Raw genomic sequence first — 21,187 nt, 5'->3', positions numbered from 1 at the left:
AAGAAGCTATTGATGAAACTGAAATATTATGCAGACCTTGATTTCAGGCCATAATTGATCATAAAGTATCTGGAAGCTATAACCAGTATCTTGGTATCTAGTTTTCTTAGAAACTTCTCTTGGCAAGTATTTCAAGACAACTTCTCACAACACCAGCCATAGGTATGTATTTGATGTTCAGTTCCAGCAAAGAGCATCTACCTGTTTGTTCTGTTGAGTTTTCCTTAAGGTCTCTAACCTGAATTTTGTCCTTGTAAATGTGAGCCACCATGTCACAATTCCAGCTTATATGGCCTCAAGACAAAGTCATATTATAGACAATGTGCTACAACAAAAGCCTCACTAAAACAAATCTTTCCAAGCCCACTGTATGACCCACTTATTTCAACCAGTATTTAATAAAATAAAAAACATTTGGATAGTCTTAGAGTCCCTGTTGGGAGGGATTGAGGGCAGGAGGAGAAGGGGACAACAGAGGATGAGATGGCTAGATGGCATCACTCACTCGATGGACGTGAGTCTGAGTGAACTCCAGGAGTTGGTGATGGACAGGGAGGCCTGGCGTGCTGTGATTCATGGGGTCGCAAAGAGTCAGACACGACTGAGCGACTGAACTGAGCTGAACTGAGAGTCCCTTTATAACAAGATTTGAGATACTGTATAAAATCCTAACCAGATGACTCAGTCATTATTTAAGTGATATTTAACTGATACCTCTGTCCATAAAAGTATTTGAAGTTTCTCCTTAGAGCTCTTCCCTCTCCTTGATGCTGAGGCTACTGGCAATAAGGCACACTGTTTCTTTCCCTGAAGGAGTGCTCAGATTGCTGACCTACAGCAGAAGCTGCTGGATGCAGAAAGTGAAGACAGACTAAAACACCGCTGGGAGAATATTGCTACCATTCTGGAAGCCAAGTGTGCCCTGAAATACTTAACTGGAGAAGTAAATATTTCTTCCTATCAGCCATTAGGGGTCTGGTTTGGTGGTCTGAAATAAGATGTTAGCCTGGAATGTTGTCATAGTGCTATCGCTACTGTTCGTGGCAGAAACCACAATGACACTATCATTAGAGAAATAGTTTTATTGGTAAAGGTTTGTGTGAGCAAGTACAGCCTGTCACTTAAAAAAATATAAATAATTTGCAAGGTGATACTCATGCCTGGCATATAACAGATGTTCAGTAATGTTCACTGTTATGAAAAGTTTAACATACCATAGTAGGCCACTGATCAAACATAAAATATTATACTATACTACTTTTTAAAACTCCTCTGATATGTATTCAAAAAGTTTTAAGTACAATCCAGGAGAGACAAAACCTTTGACATAAAAATATTCATTTAAGGAAAATCCATCTTCACTGACCTTAAAATAATATATCATCATCCATTGTCACAAAAGGAATTAAAATTGATCACCTCTGGTGATTGAGGCAAGCATACAAACTCTTAACTCTGCAAGTTTATAAAGGATAGCAGTGCTATCCTTTATACATTTTTGTGTTGGGTTAGTAGATTTATCCTACTAAGGAATCCTTATTAGTCTTGTGAACACTGGTATTTATGATGTTCACCATCTGGACTAGTAGAGAATATGCAACTAGGTCACCATAGGATATCAATCTAGCCTAAAGAGCCAAAGCTGCAGTTTCAGCTACTGTGTCTACAAGTTCCAACATGTGAACCCGGGCATTCTGAAATGAGACATAATTAGCCATAAGGGTGTGACTTATGGATTTCTCTTTAAAATTAAGGAAGAACTTTTTGAATATCAGAATTTGGAATTGTCTGATACTCTTTGTGTTAGATTCATTCTTGCCTTGAAGTAGAACAAGAGATTAAATGACCTTAATGGTGGCTTCCAGCTCTAAGATACCTATCTCAGCAGCTAACTGTCTGGGCTCTTGGTTTGAATGGTGTTGTTACTATTCAATGGTAGAATCCATATGACATGAAAAAATAAGACTAGACATGGACATGGAAGAATATTTCTCAGTCAGTTTCAAGAAAGCTGACATTTTCCTGCCTAATGAATGGGGAAAGGTGACCATTCTCCAAATAAACTGATCTTCTTTTATCCCTTCCAGCTGGTCTCCTCCAAAATACAGGTCAGCAAGCTTGAAAGCGACCTGAAACAGAACAAGGCCAGCCATGCTGACATGCAGAAGATGCTGTTTGAGGAACGAAATCATTTTGCTGAAATAGAAGCAGAGTTACAGGCAGAGCTGGTGAGAACAGAGCAACAGCACCAAGAGAGGGTAAGCTGGCAAGCCAAGAAGCCATACTGAGAAACAAACCATTGTTGCTTTCTGTTGTTGGTTTAAAATAATAATAGTGGGAGGTATGAAGTTTCCTTCAAAAGGCCATGTAGTCTTTTCCAATCTTTGCAAATAAGAAAACAGAAACAAAAATGACTTATCTAAGTTTACACGTGCCAGTGACAGTGGCTCTTAGCTTCCAACTTTTTTTTTTTTTTTAATCTACTTGTTTATTTGGCTGTTTCGGGTCTTAGTTGCAGCATGCAGAATCTTTCGTTGCAGCACACAGGCTTCTCTGTAGTTATGGCCCAAGGGTTCCAGAGCACATGGGCTCAGTAGTTGTGGTGCACAAGCTTAATTGCCTCATGGCGTGTGGGATCTTAGTTTCCCAACCAGGGATCGAACCCATGTTCCCTGCATTGGCAGATGGATTCTTAACCACTGGACCACTGGGAAGTCCCTTAAGCTCCAACTTTAATACCAAGATGAACATGCTGATAATACTGTGGCTGTGCTTACTACTTCAAACCATGAGAGTAAAAGAGAATAATTTTCTTTGAAATCACAGGGGAATAACTGCATCACTTCAGTTCATGCATCACTCAGTCATGTCCGACTCTTTGCAACCCCATAGACCACAGCATGCCAGGCCTCCCTGTCCATCACCAACTCCCAGAGTCTACTCAAACTCAACTCCATTGAGTCGGTGATGCCATCTACCCATCTCATCCTCTGTCGTCCCCTTTTCTTCCTGCCTTCAATCTTTCCCAGCATCAGGGTCTTTTCTTTTTTCTTAATATAAATTTATTTATTTTAATTAGAGGTTAATTACTTTACAATATTGTATTGGTTTTGCCGTACATCAACATGAATCCACCACATGTATACACATGTTCCCCATCCTGAACCCCCCTCCCTCCTTCCTCCCTGTACCATCCCTCTGGGTCATCTCAGTGCACCAGCCCCAAGCATCCAGTATCATGAGTCAGCTCTTCGCATCAGGTGGCCAAGTATTGGAGTTTTAGCTTCAACATCAGTCCTTCCAATGAACACCCAGGACTGATCTCCTTTAGGATGGACTGGTTGGATCTCCTTGCAGTCCAAGGGACTCTCAAGAGTTTTCTCCAACACCATAGTTCAAAAGCATCAATTCTTTGGCAGTCAGCTTCCTTTATAGTCCAACTCTTACATCCATACATGACTACTGGAAAAACTATAGCCCTGATAAGACGGACCTTTGTTGGTAAAGTAATGTCTCTGCTTTTTAATATGCTGTCTAGGTTGGCCATAACTTTCCTGCCAAGGAGTAAGCGTCTTTTAATTTCATGGCTGCAGTCACCATCTGCAGTGATTTTGGAGCCCCCAAAATAGTCTCTCCCTGTTTCCATTGTTCCCCCATCTATTTGCCATGAAGTGATGGGACTGGATGCCATGATCTTAGTTTTTTGAATGTTGAACTTTAAGCCAACTTTTTCACTCTTCTCTTTCACTTTCATCAAGAGGCTCTTTAATTCTTCTTTAATTTATGCCACAAGGGTGCCATAAGGTTCTTCTTCAATTTCTGCATATCTGAGGTTATTGATATTTCTCCTGGCAATCTTGATTCCAGCTTGTGCTTCATCCAGCCAAGTGTTTCTCATGATGTACTCTGCATATAAATTAAATAAGCAGGGTGGCAATATACAGCCTTGACTTACTCCTTTTCCTATTTGGAACCAGTCTGTTGTTCCATGTCCAGTTCTAACTGTTGCTTCCTGACCTGCATACAGATTTCTCAAGAGGCAGGTCAGGTGATCTGGTATTCCCATCTCTTTCAGAATTTTCCACAGTTTGTGGTGATCTACACAGTCAAAGGCTTTGGCATAGTCAATAAAGCAGAAATAGGTGTTTTTCTGGAACTCTCTTGCTTTTTCGATGATCCAGTGGACGTTGGCAATTTGATCTCTGGTTCCTCTGCCTTTTCTAAAACCAGCTTGAACATCAGGAAGTTCACGATTCACATATTACTGAAGCCTGGCTTGGAGAATTTTGAGCATTACTTTACTAGCATGTGAGATGAGTGCAATTGTGTGGTAGTTTGAGCATTCTTTGGCATTGCCTTTCTTTGGGATTGGAGTGAAAACTGACCTTTTCCAGTCCTGTGGCCACTGCTGAGTTTTCCAAATGTGCTGGCATATTGAGTGCAGCAGTTTCACAGCATCATCTTCCAGGATTTGAAATACCTCAACTGGAATTCCATCACCTCCACCAACTTTGTTCATAGTGATGCTTTCTAAGGCCCACTTGACTTCACATTCCAGGATGTCTGGCTCTAGGTGAGTGATCACACCATCATGATTATCTGGGTCGTGAAGATCTTTTTTGTACAGTTCTTCTGTGTATTCTTGCCACCTCTTCTTAATATCTTCTGCTTCTGTTAGGTCCATACCATTTCTTTCCTTTATTGGACTAAACTGAAATTCCTTTTTCCTCTTATTCCTTTGGTACCACTGGGTTGTATTTTTCTCTAGGTGCTGTACCTCCTCAGTCAGCTGCAACAAAGCCAAATGGCGGAGAAGCAGCTAGAAGAGTCAGTCAGTGAAAAGGAACAACAGCTGCTGAACACCCTGAAGTGTCAGGTACGGACATGAGGCAAAGCTCTCCAGAGATGGGGTCCACAGGCCTGACTTAGAACTCTATCTGATTTAGACCATTGTTTATCCTGCAGAAAAAATTACCTACTGAAAAGAAGTTTATGATGGTAGCCTCTGTTGCTTTGTTAGCCCTATTTGGTCAATTTAGGGATGTTTAGGATGTAGCCCTACATAGGATAACCTCTGTTTTGGTACAGAAATGAGAGTATATACTTTGTACCAGACTTTAAGGCCTCCTCGTTCTTTCTCTCAACTGTGAGCTCTAAAGAGTTGAGAAAGTTAAATCATCCAGTAGAATCCTAGGGGCATTTAGCTCTCTTTCTGTGCCTGCTATGAGTTGAGACCTGACCTGTTTATAAAATGCCTTGGGGTCTGCATTTCTTCCAGAGTCTGGGAACACCACACCCTTTAAGAGCATGTTGGAGCACTATTTTATCCAACTTAGCATCTTTTTCCTGAACCACCAGTCTCTAAGTTTTCCTTGGCACCTCTCATTGAAGACATAACCAAACTTGTTAAAGTCATGTACATGAATCCAATTGTCTTAAGTGCCAAGAAAGTTTAATCAGGCTCATTAGTGCGGCAAATAAACTGCTTAATCTGTGTTAAGAAGCATGGACAAAAGCATCCAAAGATGTCAAAGAGACAGCTAACTCTCTGGGTGGGTTTCTTTATTGGCATCCTGATGTGAATAAGGGATATGAGGCTAGAAAATAGGAAAAAATGAAGAAGGTGTATAGGGCAGAGCCCATATTTCCTGCGAGTGTGGTCATGGCTGCTTGGGAATGTTGGAATAGAGGTGGCATTCAGTACATCTAGGAATTGGTGGGGATCAGGCATTTTTCTGGGTGCCAATGCCTGCTGTGCAAAAACCATCTGCTGCCAGCAACTTGGCAGTAGTGTGTTTTCATCTCTGAGTTGTTTGGTAACCCATATGTAGTACCCAAAATAACCCCACCTATCACTGCATTATCTGGAAACAGGATGAAGAACTTGAGAAGATGCGGGAAGTGTGTGAGCAAAATCAGCAGCTTCTGCGAGAGAACGAACTCATGAAACAGGTACTGCAGCTTCCCACCCGTGTAATAAGCCCTGGAAGACCCTGTTGCAACTGAGACCAGCCCTTGGGAGCAACTCCTAGCATATATAGTGACTTGGCTCTATTTTATGAGGTCTTCATCTAGTTTCCATGTGATATGGTCATGTGCATTTCAGATGATATAAAAGATATATTTAAATTTGCTCCTTTCTGAATCTAATACTGATCCTGTAAAGTGGGAATCCATCAACCTACTTTACTATTATCCGGCCTCACTTTACCATGGCTTAAAATTAAGCTAATTAGGATTCTGTTTTATCCATGAACACTCAGAAGCTTCCCTGCAAAGTACACTTTGTCTCTTCTTTTCAAATAGAAACTGAACCTCCTCCAAGTAGCCAGCAAACAGAAATCTCATCTTCATAAGGATACCCTTCTGTCTCCAGACTCTTCTTTTGAATATATCCCACCTAAGGTAAACTACTCAGTGCCTGTGATATCTTCGCATAGCCAAGGTTTGTGGTGAGTGTGCAAAAATCTCCTTTTTTAGAAGTGGTTGAGAGTTAAAATTCCCACATTCCAGCATCTCAAGTTTCCTTGGAGTCCCAGATAAAACTACAGTACAATCTTGAGGAAAATAAAGTTTCTCCCTCCCTAGAAGCCTGTCTTTAGGCCATGTACAGGCATTATGCAAGACAGCTGAGGAGGAGGAACAAAGAGCAGTGTTTAGCTGTCCATCTAAAGATACTTATCATATCATGAGTCCCTCCCTCCTCCCTCAGATTACTCAGCCTCTGTCCCTTCAGTTTCTTTCCCTTCAAAGACTGTAAGGTCAAAAGCTAAAGCAGAATTTTCTTCTGATTGGTAAAGCCAAGTGGGGTATCTTTGAGGGCGTCTAAAATCTATGCTCTGAGAATATAGCTGGCAGCAGCTACTGAGAAGATAGGATCCACATGTTGTTGTTGTTCTTAGTTAAATAACCATTCCAAACCTTTTTTTCTTAGCCCAAACCTTCCCGTTTTAAAGAAAAGTTCCTGGAGCAAAGCATGGACATCGAAGATCTAAAATACTGTTCGGAATATTCTGTGAATGAGCCTGAGGACAATGATGGTGATGGTGGTGATGAGAATGATGAGGAATGGAAGCCAACAAAATTAGTTAAGGTGTCCAAGAAGAACATCCAAGGGGTAGGAGGCAGCTCATCTCTTTCAGGAGTTCTATTCATTAGTCTTCACTGCCAGTGAGAATGTGCCAGCCGCTCGATCCCGTTCAGAGGCACTGGCTCCACTGAGGGGCGTTCATTGGGCAAGCTCTATATGGAACCCAGGGCTAATTGAGAGGGCTGCCTGGGTGCACAGAGGGGTTCTTTTCATGTTTTCAGATTCTTACCCAGTCCGAACAGGTAGTAGTGTTCTATACCGTCTCATTGAAACTGGTTCCAGTGTGATCATAATAACCTTTCACATTTTTATAGCACTTTACAGTTTATGAACTATTCTCATATGTTACCTCTTTTCATTGTCACCCCCAAAAAAAAAAATCCAGTGATGTATTTATTGTTTGTATTTTACAGCTGGATCTGAGACTCAGGAGAGTGAAATGACCTTGCCCAGGCACATAAAACCAAGTGAGAGTCAGGACTTGGAATCAAATGTTCTGACTCCAAGTCCAGTTTATTTCTACCACACCATGGTCAAATCAGTAAAAACCACAGACCAACTTTAAAATCAAACACACCAAAGGCTAGTTAGGAACAATCTGACTTTGAGACATGCTCTATTTACTTACTGGAGAAGGCAATGGCACCCCACTCCAATACTCTTGCCTGGAAAATCCCATGGATGGAGGAGCCTGGTAGGCTGCAGTCCGTGGGGTCACTAAGAGTCGGACATGACTGGGCAGCTTCACTTTCACTTTTCACTTTCATGCATTGGAGAAGGAAATGGCAACCCACTCCAGTGTTCTTGCCTGGAGAATCCCAGGAACAGGGGAGCCTGGTGGGCTGCCATCTGTGGGGTCACACAGAGTCGGACATGACTGAAGCGACTTAGCAGCAGCAGTGGCTATTTATTTACACAATGACAATGTTACATATTTACCAAACCTAGATGTTTTATGTTGAAACACGAACTTCCCAGGCCTTACAGTTCACTACTACCCCAACTGTGCCCTGCAGCCACATTCCACTTAAAGAGAACAGCTCACAAATTACCTTAGCTGGATTCCTAGAAGGTTACTCAATTTCATTAGCTGATAGCGCACCGGGGAACTGAGCCTTGTAAAGCCACAAACACCAGGAGAGAAACAAGTCATGAGAACTAGATCATTGTGGTGGCATTAAGTCATTTGCAAAGTCATCAGGAATGCAACAAAGTCACCATGTGCTCTTGGTGGAACTAAGAGCTCATCCTTAGCCTCAGAGAGCTTATAATTTAAATGGGAAAACAAGACAAAGAACTAGGAAGCATCACAGAACCTCGGGGCTTCCCAGGTGGTGCAAGTGGTAAAGAACCTTCAAGAGACATAAGAGATATGAGTTCGATCCCTGGGTCGAAAAGATCCTCTGGAGGAGGGTATGGCAGCCCACTCCAGTATTCTTGCCTGGAGAATCCCATGGACAAAGGAGCCTGGTGGGCTATAATCCATAGGGTCACAAAGAGTCAGACATGACTGAAGCGACTTAGCATGCATGTACACATAGAACCTCAACCTACTCATCTCAGGGACATGGATTGAGGGGCCTTGAAGAGTGACTATAAAGCCAAACCAAGTAGATAGACTTTAAGGACATGCCATGAAAGAGATGACTATTGCTGCATTATAAAACAGAAAAGGAAATACAGTCTTGGGAGACCATTTTCTGGCACAATGAATAGCATATTGCAAAGTCTTGTTAGTAGAGGTAGTAGTGTAACAGAGTTGGGACATTGAGAGAAAATGGGGAAGAACATGTCTTTCATTCATTTACTCAGCAAGCATTTATGCTGTCTACAGTGATTGAAGTGGAATGCATGAGCTGAATGTTGATGAAAACGTCAGCCAGGTTAATAGAAAGCAAAGATGAGAAGTACACACAGAAACAAATGGTAAAGGACCTAAAACCCTGGGAAGGAGTTTCCAAATAGGAAGCAAATATGGGTATACTTGTCTTTGAGAAATGCCTATCGCACACACACACACACACAAGTATATATATATATATGCACTATTGCTATAAGCTTAAAAAAGGAAATATGAAAGTATAGCAAAATTTTGCAAGTAAGTAATAATTGTTATCAATGATATATCCTATGTCTAAAACACTGAGAGATGATTCTTTTCTAGACTTTCCCCCTGATTTTATAACTTGAGAATATAATTGGGCTTTAAGGGGGGCAAGTTGACAATTGAGTTTCTCCTTTTTGGTGACCTTGAAGTATGTTGTAACTGCTCTTTGATCAAACTGCTTGTAGACACGTCAGCTTTAGACCTTGATGGTTTGCATGAAGGCCATCCTTATTGTTACTGTTGCAACACAGCTGAATCACTAGGTATCTGGACAGGAAACTGCAGCAAGCACCAAACTGATGACTTGTCCAAAGCTAGTGCTGAAAAAATAGGTTTCCTCATTCAGCTGTATTTCCTATATGTACTAGGGAGATGCCAAAGGATAAAGAACTGATAGCTTAGAAGCCAGGTAGACATGAGTTCTGTCTTGACTTTGCCACTGTTTAGTTGGATGGCCTTAAGCAGGTCACGTAATCTCTCTGGGCCTCAGATTCTTTATTTATGTAATAAAAGGATGGGACTATACTAGTGATATATAAGGTCTCTTCCAGCACGAATATCCTGAGTTAAAGTTGTATATATGGGTTTTGTTGTTGTTTTTAATATGTGGGTTTTAATAATACCACCTTTATATGGTATTATATGGTGTCTGAGAAGTTAAAAGAAATATATGTGAAAGCACCTTGTAAAGGATAAAATACCAGGCAGGTATTGGTATTAAAGCACTGTAACCACTATTACAAATATTCCCATTTGTCCCCTTTGGCAGAAAAGGAGCAGGTATTCTGGTCTCTAGTAATAAAAGAATGGAGATGAACTGGGATGGGAGTGATTTGTCCAAGGGCATGCCAAGTATTGAATATAAGACTAGAGCCCAAGTCTCCTAATTCCTAACCTGGTATTCTTTATGTTACAATTTTTACCAGTTTTTATCATTCTGAGATATAATATAGCACTGAAATCAGTGCTAGAAGAACTATAGACTCTAAAGAAATAATTTTCAACCCTGGTTACACATTAGAATCTCCCAGGGAGCTTTTAAACACAGGTAGCCTGAGACCCCACGCCCAGATATTCTGATTTAATTAGTCTGAGGTGGGACCCGGCGTTTTTGAAAAACTCCCCAGAGATTTCTTATGTGCACATGGACATCACCAGATGGTCAGGGTTGAGAACCACTGGCGCAAAGGAACCCCAGAGGTCTTTCATCTCTACTTCCTACTCTAGATAAAGACTCTCTATTATAGTGGTTCCCAATTATGGTGTTGGGACATGCTGGTTGGTTGCTAGCAGTTGTGGTACACACAGATGTGTGTACACACATATACCACATACGTCATATTTGAAATTATGTCTGTGCCAAGGTCTTGCTCCCTCTCTTATATTTTGATCCCGGTTGGGAGAAAACAGGATGAAGTTATAGCTAGTGCACCTGGCATTCATGTGAATACATCTAACGTGTATGTCATGACTGTTCTATAATACCACTCCCAGGTGTTTATCTAGCGTCTGCTTGCTTGAAAACAAGCAGTCTACTGGGGGAAGCTCACAGTCTCACAGGGAATCCCACTATATTCCAAGTGGCTGTTAGAAAGTTGTACTTTGTTGAGCAAAAGTGTGCTGTCCTATAGATCATCCCAATGAAACTTGGGCTATGTAAAAGTTGACTTGTTCTTCCTTATAACAACCCCTCAGATACCACTTTCCTACCATTAACCCTATGGATAAAATGAAGACACATGGCCTGGATAATAGAGTGGCTTTGAGACAGATAGATAAATGTGTAAACGGTCAGAGGACCATACCCAGCATATAGCAATCAATGGATCAATGTCATTCTGGTGAGGTATCTCTAGGACATGTCTTAGAATGCTATCTTTTGCTCTGTCTTATTCAAAGGAGTGAAGTTGGGTTTTGTTTTGTTTTATTACATCCAGTATTGGCAAAGGTGACTGAGGTGGGCATTTCTGTCTGTTGTTGTTAAAATGTAACTTGGCATACCTTTCTGGAAGGCACCTTGTAAATATGTATCAGAAGCCTTAAAAATATTCCTATCAGCAGGGAGGTTCAAAGGGAGGGGACATATGTATACTTATGACTGATTCATACTATTCATGGGGTTCTCAAGGAAGAATACCGAATTGGTTTGCCATTCCCTTTTCCAGTGGACCACATTTTGTCAGAACTCTCCACCAGTATGAAAAGGCAAAAAGATAGGACACTGAAAGATGAACTCCCCAGGTCAGTAGGTGCCCAATATGCTACTGGAGAAGAGTAGAGAAATAGCTCCAGAAAGAATGAAGAGACTGAGCCAAAGTGAAAACAATGCCCAGTCATAGATGTGACTCGTGATGGAAGTAAAGCCCAATGCTGTAAAAATAATATTGCATAGGAACCTGGAATGTTAGGTCCATGAATCAAGGGAAATTGGAAGTGGTCAAACAGGAGATGGCAAGAGTGAACACTGACATTTTAGGAATCATGGACGGGAATAGGAGAATGTAATTCAGATGACCATTATATCTACTACTGTGGGCAAGAATCCCTTAGAAGGAATGGAGGAGCCCTCGTAGTCAACAAGAGTCTGAAATGCAGTACTTGACTGTGATCTCAAAAACGACAGAATGATCTCTGTTTCCAAAGCAAACCATTCAATATCACAATAATCCAACTCTGTCCCAACCACTAATGTTGAAGAAGCTGAAGTTGAATGATTCTATGATGACCTACAAGACCTTCTAGAATTAACACCAAAAAAAGATGTCCCTTTCATTGTAGGGGACTAGAATGCAAAAGTAGGAAGTCAAGAGATACCTAGAGTAACAGGCAAGTTTGGCCTTGGAGCGCAAAATGAAGCAGGGCAAAGGCTAACAGAGTTTTGCCAAGAGAACAACACAAGAGACCACTCTGCACATGGACATCACCAGATGGTCAGTATTGAAATCAGATTGATTATATTCTTTGTAGCTGAAGATGGAGAAGCTCTATATAGTCAGCAAAAACAAGACCAGGAGCTGACTGTGGCTCAGATCACGAACTCTTTATTGTAAAATTCAGACTTAAAGAAAGTAGGGAAAACCACTAGACCATTCAAGTATGACTTAAATCAAATCCTTTATGATTATACAGTGGAAGTGACAAATGTATTCAAGGGATTAGATCTGATAGACAGAGTGCCTGAAAAACTATGGATGGAGGTTCGTGACATTGTATAGGAGGTGGTGATCAAAACCATCCCCAAGAAAAAGAAATGCAAGAAGGCAAAATGGTTGTCTGAGGAGGCCTTACAAATAGCTGAGGAAAGAAGAGAAAGCAAAAGGCAAAGGAGAAAAGGAAGGATATCCATCTGAATGCAGAGTTCCAAAGAAAAGCAAGGAGAGATAAGAAAGCCTTCCTCAGTGATCATTGCAAAGAAATAGAGGAAAACAATAGAATGGGAAAGATTAGAGATCTCTTCAAGAAAATTAGAGATACCAAGGGAACATTTCATGAAAAGATGGCATAATAAAGGGTAGAAATGGTATGGATGTAACAGAAGTAGAAGATATTAAGAAGAGGTGGCAAGAATACACAGAAGAACTATATAAAAAAGATCTTAATGATCTAGATAACCATGATGGTGTGATCACTCACCTAGAGCCAGACATCCTGGAGTGCAAGGTCAAGTGGGCCTTAGAAAGCATCACTATGAACAAAGCTAGTGGAGGTGATGGAATTCCAGTTGAGCTATTTCAAATCCTAAAAGATGATGCTGTGAAAGTGCTGCACTCAATATGCCAGCACATTTGGAAAACTCAGCAGTGGCCACAGGACTGGAAAAGGTCTTTTTTCATTCCAGTCCCAAAAAAGGGCAATGTCAAAGAATGTTCAAACTACTGCACAATTGTGCTCATCTCACATGGTAGCAAAGTAATGCTCAAAATTCTCCAAGTTAGACTTCAACAGTATATGAACCAAGAACTTCCAGATTTTCAAGCTGGTTTTAGAAAAGACAGAGGAACCAGAGATCAAATTGCCAACATTCATTTGATCCTAGAAAAAGCAAGAGAATTCCAGAAAAACATCTACTTCTGCTTCATTAACTATGCTAAAGCCTTTGATTGTGATCACAACAAACTGCTGAAAATTCTTCAAGAGATGGCAATACCAGACCACCCAACCTGCCTCCTGAGAAGTCTATATGCTGGTCAAGAAGCAACAGTTAGAACCATACATAGAACAATGGACTAATTCCAAATTAGAAAGAGTACATCATGCTATATATTGTCACCCTGCTTATTTAACTTATATGCAGAGTATATCATGCTAAATGCCAGGCTAAATAAAACACAAGCTGGAATCAAGATTGTCGGGAGACATATCAATAACCTCAGATGTACAGATGACACCACCCTTATAGCAGAAATCAAAGAGGAACTAAAGAGCCTTCTGATGAGGGTGACAGAGGAAAGTGAAAAAGCTGGCTTAAAACTCAACATTGAAAAAACGAAGATCATGGCCTCTGGTCCCATCACTTCATGGCAAATACATGGGGAAACAATGGAAAGAGTGAGAGACTTTATTTTGGGGAGCTCCAAAATCATTGGAGATGGTGACTACAGCCATGAAGTTAAAAGACGCTTGCTCCTTGGAAGAAAAGCTATAGCCAACCTGGACAGTATATTAAAAAGCAGAGATATTACTTTGCTGACAAAGGTTCATCTAATCAAAGCTGTGTTTTTCCAGTAGTCATGTCTGGATGTGAGAGTTGGACCTTAAAGAAAGCTTAGCACCGAAGAATTGATGCTTTTGAACTGTGGTGTTGGAGAAGACTCTTGAGAGTCCCTTGGGCTGCAAAGAGGTCAAACCAGCCAATCTTAAAGGAAATCAGTCCTGAATATTCCTTGGAAGGACTGATGTTGAAGCTGAAATTCCAGTACTTTGGCCACCTGATACGAAGAACTGACTCATTGAAAAAAATCCTGATGCTGGGAAAGATTGAAGACAGGAGAAGAAGGGGATGACAGAGGATGAGATGGTTGGATGGCATCACTGACTCGATAGACATGAGTTGGAGCAAGCTCTGGAGTTGCTGATGGACAGAGAAACCTGGCATGCTGCAGTCCGTGGGGTCGCAGAGAATCAGATACGACTGAACGTAACGTATGGCTGATTGACGCTGTTGTATGGCAGAAACCGACACAACATTGTAAAGCAATGATCCTCCAACTAAAAATAAATTTTTAAAAAAGTTCCTTACCTTCAGTCCTGTAATTATACACCTAGGTATTAATACTAAGTAAGTAGTCATTGATATGTAAAAAGATTTATAAATCATTTTTGAGCACAGACTATGTATCAGGCACTGCTTCTAGGTGCTGAGGATAAACTGAAGACATTCTTGTAGAGAGAGACACATAGTGACCAGAAAACAAAATAATTTTAGATGATAAGAGATGAAACAAAAATATAGTCAAATCTTAGAGAATGAAGGGGTAGGAAGAGAGTACTTTGGAAGAGTGCTTGGAAGAGGCCTCTCTAAAGAGGAGATATTTAAGCTGAGATCTGAACAAAGTGAAGGAACAAGCTGGGAAAAAAAATCAGAAAAACATTTCAGGAAAAGGAAACCATAACTGCAAAGGTCTCAGGGTAAGAATGATCTTGGCTTATCCAGAAGCAGCTGAAAAGGTCAGTGTGGCTGGAGGATATTGAGAAATGAAAGAGTGCAATACAGGGGCAGGTCAGAGGGGTAATCACGGCCCTTGTCAGTCATGGTAAGATTTGGATTATATTTATGTATCAGGATATTTGGTGTATGTAACATGATTTATAATGGTAAACAATTTCTTTCAAAATAATCTTAACATCTAACATTAGGTGACTGATTAAGTAAATTGACATTTCCACATAATGAAAGGCCATATGCAATTGTTAAATATTAAAAAGCATGGTTTTTATTTTCAGATTTTACAGAGTACTGTATATTATTCTCATAATAAGGAGGGGTAGATGTTTTAATGGTTTCTTTTACCTTCACAACTACAGAACAATTGTGATGATTGTCCATATGAAAGAGAGTTGAGGGCTTGAATTTAACTATAAATGCAGTGTGAATCCACAAAGATGGCAAGCTAAATAATGTTACTGTGATTTTAGGACTCATAACCAGAACTGTTGAGTTCATAACAAGGGAGGTGTTTCTCTGTCTACTTTACAATGGTCACAGCACATTTAGAAAGTTGTGCTCACTTCTGGATGTCACAATTAAAGATGAACTTGGACAAATTGATATATAGCTAAGGTGCTGAGAATTCTTGGAAACCATGTCATGTGGTGAATCATTGAGGGAACTAGGTATGTTTAGCTTTGAGAGGATTTGGACAGAGTGGGACTGGGGAGTGAAAATGATACTCAGGTTTGAACATCTGTGCTGTGAAAGTGGGGTTAAACTGATTTCATGTCATTCCAGATGGCAGAATTGGGTCCTGAGGTCAGAATTTATATAGAAACTGATATCTCAGGATAAATAGATCATTGGATAATAAGACCAGAGATGTTAGAGTGGGGCTTCGTACATCAAATCAGGCTTTTAGTGGTCACTGAGGTGTTCTCTGACTAATCCATCATTCTGTGAGCTCTGCCACCTATATTTGTTCCAAGCCAAACTATCCTATTTTCTTCCACCATTTCTCCTATAACATCACTTCCTATAATGCTGGTCACCCGCCACTTTTTGTTTAATGCCCTCTTTATGAAACACGTGCACACAGTGAACTCCTGAATGTGTGTGCAAGGAAACATTGATAAAATGGGCTTAATATGTGGAAAGCACTTGTAACAGTGCCTGGCACACGTTAATATAAGCTATTACTACTGTAGCATTTTTAGTAAAGGTGAAATATGGCACTATGACGAGTATGGATCAATTGTGGCATATCCATAGAGTGAAGATGAATGGAACAGGAGCTACATGCATCAACAGATTTGTGGTAAAACACACATGAATAAGCATCTAATTCAAGAGACTGCCCCTGAGAGGGAGGGAGGTGAATGGGATCAGGATGCTTCAGTTGTATCTGTTTTTTACTCATCAAAGAAGGGTTGGGGGGACTTCCTGGTGGTCCAGTGGTTAAGATTCCACGCTTCCAATGCCAGGGGCACAGCTTCCACCCCTGGTCGGGGAGCTAAATCCCACATGCCGCAGCTAGCCAAATTGAGGATTGGGAACATGAGTGGGGTTTTTTATTGTCTATACTTTTTATACCAAAAAAAAATAATGGTGCCCTAAAATAGAATATGTTATTTCAAGTGGGATCTGACTGACCCAGGTATATTGAAGCAAATTTTTTCACTTCTTGTGATTTCTGAACTCCAGGTTTCTGCCTGACTTTCTTTCTGACAGCCATTTCACACTGTTGACTCGAAGCTTGCTGACACCTCAAGTCCCTAGACCTTTTTTGCACAAACTACCTTTTTTGTTTTGTGTATGTGTGTGTTTTTGGGGTTTTTGTTTGCTTTTGGCTCAGTTGCGAGTGCAGCTTGTGGGATCTTAGTTCCCTGATCAGGGATTGAACCAAAGCCCTCAGGCCCTCAGCAGTGAAGTCTCAGACTCCTAAGGACTGGACTGCCAGGGAATTCCCTTCACAAACTTCTTTTAAGCCAGATTTCCCCCCATATTATATTTATATGGCTGATTTAGGGGGGAACCTAAATGGTAGACTTACCAAATATATTTGAATTGTGTTTCTGTTATCTTACATATTAATCATCCTTCCAGCTTTATGTCATTGTTACCACTGATGAATATGCCTACCTTGTAGACTGGCTATGAGACTCAAATGAGATTTTGCATTTCTATATATGAAAGTACTCAGAAAACTGTAAAGTGCTATACAGATGTAAATTATTTTATTTCGTATCATCAGTGATTTACTAAAATGTTGAATGATTAAACTGCTGAGGACAAAGCCAAGGCCAACACTAAACAAACTAGAAATGTGAGTTGGGTGAAAGTACAGCTGGGTAGATCTCAAGATACTGAGCAGCTCTACTCAGTTATTAAATCTAACTCTACTCCCATCCAGCTCAGTCCTTCGCTTTAGCCATAAAATCATCATGAAAATCTTTGTCAATTGCTCTGCATTATTATGGTACCCCTCCAATCTGTCTTTCAAGTAAACTATCCCAAAAATGTGGCATGACTTGTTCTTAGAAAAAACCTATGGTGGTTCTTGATGATCATTGTTTCACTAAAGAAGAGAGGACTGCAAAGATAGATTTTCACTTTTTCTAAAATGGCTTGCGAACGAAGGGAAGGTACTTCAAACCTAGTCTTCTGACTCAGTAATGTTTCTTTCTGCAAACCTGTTTTGCAGTGTTCCTGCAAGGGCTGGTGTGGGAACAAGCAGTGTGGGTGCAGGAAGCAAAAATTGGACTGTGGCGCAGACTGCAGCTGTGACGCCACAAAGTGTAGGAACCGTCAGCAAGACAAGGTAGGATCAGTGCTGTCACCCCTCACCATCCCTTCAGGTCTCCCAGCAGTCTGTGCCCTTTTCTTCCACCTTCAATCTTGAAACCTGGAGTCTCCTGCTCAGCCCTTCCCACCCTCCTTCGCCCTGAAGCAGAAAAGGCTATTTCATTTCTCAGTCCTTCTTTCTTGCTGCTAGCCTGTCCACACCACCCCTCCAGAAGCCACAGCCCCTCCCAGGAGATTCCCAGATAATGCAGTTCCTTACCCCCAGCCTTGGCTATAAAATTTCTGTGCAATGTCTAAGGCAGGAACAAGGAACCAGAGAGCAAGCATTTACAGGCATACAGCCACACAGGATCAAACTAGTCCAGAGGCTTAGCTGGAGTTGTAAGGGCCATGTGCTGAGGTAGCATCTTCCAAGAAAGTTAATCCTTCTGACATCTTGAGACATTAGTTACTTAGACCTTTGCCATGGGAACCAGCTATTCCAAGGCTCTAGGAAAAGACCCACAGGAACTTGGTCTTCCTGATAAGCACTGTTCATGAGCCAAGCTGACTGTAACTGTTCTTACACTGCTCCCGGGAATAGCAAACTCAGGTGAACAAAATACGCAGGAGATGGGCAGCACCAGGAAGGTCAGATCCCAGTCCTTGCCTTCTGCCCACCTGTGCCCATGAGCAAAAGTTCATCGTACCACTCTCCATGTAATACACAGGAATTCCAGCAAGACTAGTTCACCATGCATTTTGCAGTTTTGCCCTGGGTCTTCTATCTAAAAGACTTATGGGATAGGTAGTCATTAGAGAACTAAAATGGCAAGCTAGAGGTCAGGCTAAGAAGTGTAGAAGTAGCATTATAAAAAGCCCTGAAGGGTTCTCTGTTCCCATGCTTTTCTCAGTTTAGGTTCTAGAGTCCTACAGCGGCTCCAGACAGAGGAGTATGGCCCAACTCAGTTTGACCCCATGCCAGCCAAAGCAGCTTGCTCTTGTTTATTTATCAAGTTTCCTCTAAGAATTTCAGTTGTAAAGCCACTGATCTAGTCCAATACTGCCATTTTACAGAGAAGGAAACTAAGGCCCAGAGATAAGCCTCAGTGACTCGCCTGATATTTTACAGCTGGTCATGGCGGCTAAGATTAGACCTCAGGCTTCCTGACTTTTAATCCACTTCAGTTTCCATGACAACAGGCTATAAATCTAATCCAAGCTCTACCACAGAGTCGCCTTGTTACCTAAGCAACTCCTCTCTCTTGGCCTCAGCTTCCTCTCTGAAAGGAAGACTGATACAGGCAACACTCTGTAGAAATGCTAAAAAGGATATTGTAGATTGTGGAGGGGAGAGGATTAATTGAAGAAATGGCCAAGGCTCAGCCTTTGTTTTAAACCTTGCCTCATGATGTGTCCTGTGCTCTCCTCTCCAATCCTTTGCCTTCAGAGGCTTCCTTTGAGCATTGTGAGCCCCGCCCCAGCAGGATCACCGTAAGACTTGCTTAGACTGTCTGATGAGGCTCTCAGAGCTGGTACCTCACTGGCTGAAAGGGAGCAGACCAACTGTGTAACCCTAGGAGCTGAATTTCTTCTTTTTTAATATAAATTTATTAGTTTTAATTGGAGGCTAATTACTTTACAATGTTGTATTGGTTTTGCCATATATCAACATGAATCCGCCATGTTTCTAACATACCAGTCTGCTTGGTTCTCAGGATAGCCTGGGCACAGTTGAGCGGACTCAGGATTCTGAAGGCTCCTTCAAACTGGAGGATCCCACAGAGGTGACCCCAGGATTGAGCTTCTTTAACCCTGTCTGTGCCACTCCCAACAGCAAGGTAGGTGGGCTAAAAGCCAGGTGTTTCCAAATGTATCAGTGTCCATCTCTGCTCTAGCACTGACAGAGAGCTGTGGGGTAGGGAAGGGAAATAAAGGTACAATCAGCTTGCTGAGAATTGGGTATCAGCTAGAGTCTGTTTTCTTCAACAGAGCAATTTTGGGGGTCACCTCTGGGAGTGTGCTAAGTATTTGTAGTGGCTAGGCTGTGCTGAGCCTCTGAACCCAGCCCAGATCTAATCACAGCTATCTCTGTCCTTCCTAGATCCTGAAAGAGATGAGTGACGAGGAGCAGGTGCTGTTAAAGAAGACGGCTCCAGCTGCCTTCTCCCTTGGCCACTCAGAGTCGAAAGATGTAGCAACAGAAACCCAAGGAAATAAAGCTCCAGGGAAGAAAAAGAAACGAGCCCTGGCTAGCAATACCAGCTTCTTCTCTGGCTGCTCCCCCATTGAGGAAGAGGCCCACTGAAGCTGGATTCATCATCTCTGCCCCCGTCTGGCCTGGGAGATGCATTCAGGTTGCAGCCAGAGGGGTCTTTAAATGACTCCTGTTGATTTTGGACTCCTTGCTGTGGAACAGAGGAACAACACGTTACTGAAGAAGAGTGTCCAGCACCCCCAGCCCCGGACTACTACTCTCCTCTCCAGAAGGGTGCTGAGCTACCTGCTGAAGAGAGAACCAACTCTCTTCAGAGACCTTCCTGGTGACTCATCAGGAACGAGTCTTCAGTACAATCTAGCTCTTTCCTCCTCATGAGCAGTTAGGGCTGTCTTATCTCGAGGTTGTCTCAGCTTAATGGCAGAGCCTGCTCTGTGTTGGAGGCCTGGCACAGATCCTTCACGCCACCTCCAGAATGGGGTTGGGAATCTTTCCTGTCTCTGGATTTCAATGTTTTAACAGCACCGTCAGTTGTCTTTCATGTTGCTGGGAGGTAAATGAAATCTTTTTAAATGTTAATGTTAAGTAAATAAATAAATCTTAGTCCATCTGCTGTTTGGAAAGATTCTTCTGTGCCAGAGGGAGAAATACAATTTCAACCCATGTTCCTCCACCCCTGGGAATTCCATTAAGGAAGCTGGTGCAAGTGCCCAAACCTCACCGCCTTGTAGCAGCACTCTTTCCCCAAGGGGTATGTGGAGCAGCAAGCCATGTGTCTTCATGTTGCTGTTATCTCAGGAAGTTAGAATAATGCTAGCAAGGCCAGTGACCTGAGCTTCACTGAAGAGCCTGCCTGACCTTTGGGGGAAGGAACCATATTTACTAAGCATCTCGGTGCTTGCCACAATTTTATCCGCTCCTCACAAAAACGTTCAAGGTGAATAGGTTTCATTTTGCACATGAGGAGACTGAGATACAAAGAAGCTGTCACTTCACTGGTCACATAGTTAGTAATAGAGCTATGACTTGAACCCAGATGTGACACTAAAACTTAACATGACCCAAGAACGACAGTGGTGGCCGTTGACTAATGCCCCGCAGCCTGACCTGACATTGCCTGGACGTGGGATGTTACTGCTGCCCAGCCCCCGGACAGCACCCCACTTGCTGTCTGCTTTCTCCTCTGAAAGGGAAGAGGAGGGGCGTGGCTGACTCTTGCTGCATCAGGGCTCTCTATCTTTGTTAAGGCCCTGGTCCAAGGCCTTCGTATGCATGCATTCTGAATCCCAGCCCCCACCCCCCCAAAAAAGCTCCCAGAATTCGGCACATGAAAGCCAA

At 41.9% G+C, this 21,187-nt stretch overlaps 1 protein-coding gene across 2 annotated transcripts in view; it reads left to right on the top strand.

The window, feature by feature from the left end:
• Positions 1-20,448, top strand: part of KIF4A (kinesin family member 4A) — a 127,095-nt gene extending 106,647 nt beyond the window's left edge. For both annotated transcript variants that reach the window (XM_013976428.2, XM_018043910.1), the window contains exons 23-31: positions 814-943; positions 2,088-2,258; positions 4,769-4,876; positions 5,875-5,952; positions 6,307-6,405; positions 6,935-7,117; positions 17,552-17,668; positions 19,350-19,472; positions 19,736-20,448. In XM_013976428.2, coding sequence (XP_013831882.1) covers positions 814-943; positions 2,088-2,258; positions 4,769-4,876; positions 5,875-5,952; positions 6,307-6,405; positions 6,935-7,117; positions 17,552-17,668; positions 19,350-19,472; positions 19,736-19,939 — 1,213 coding nt within the window. In that variant the 3' untranslated portion in view covers positions 19,940-20,448. The remainder of the gene's footprint in view (positions 1-813; positions 944-2,087; positions 2,259-4,768; positions 4,877-5,874; positions 5,953-6,306; positions 6,406-6,934; positions 7,118-17,551; positions 17,669-19,349; positions 19,473-19,735) is intronic.
• Positions 20,449-21,187: the final 739 nt, after the last annotated feature.

This window comes from Capra hircus, assembly GCF_001704415.2.
Source record: "Capra hircus breed San Clemente chromosome X unlocalized genomic scaffold, ASM170441v1, whole genome shotgun sequence".
In the NCBI taxonomy this organism is placed as follows: Eukaryota; Metazoa; Chordata; class Mammalia; order Artiodactyla; family Bovidae; genus Capra; species Capra hircus.
The sequence above is the reverse complement of the archived record's forward strand: the minus strand, read 5'-3'. Positions and strand labels throughout refer to the sequence as shown.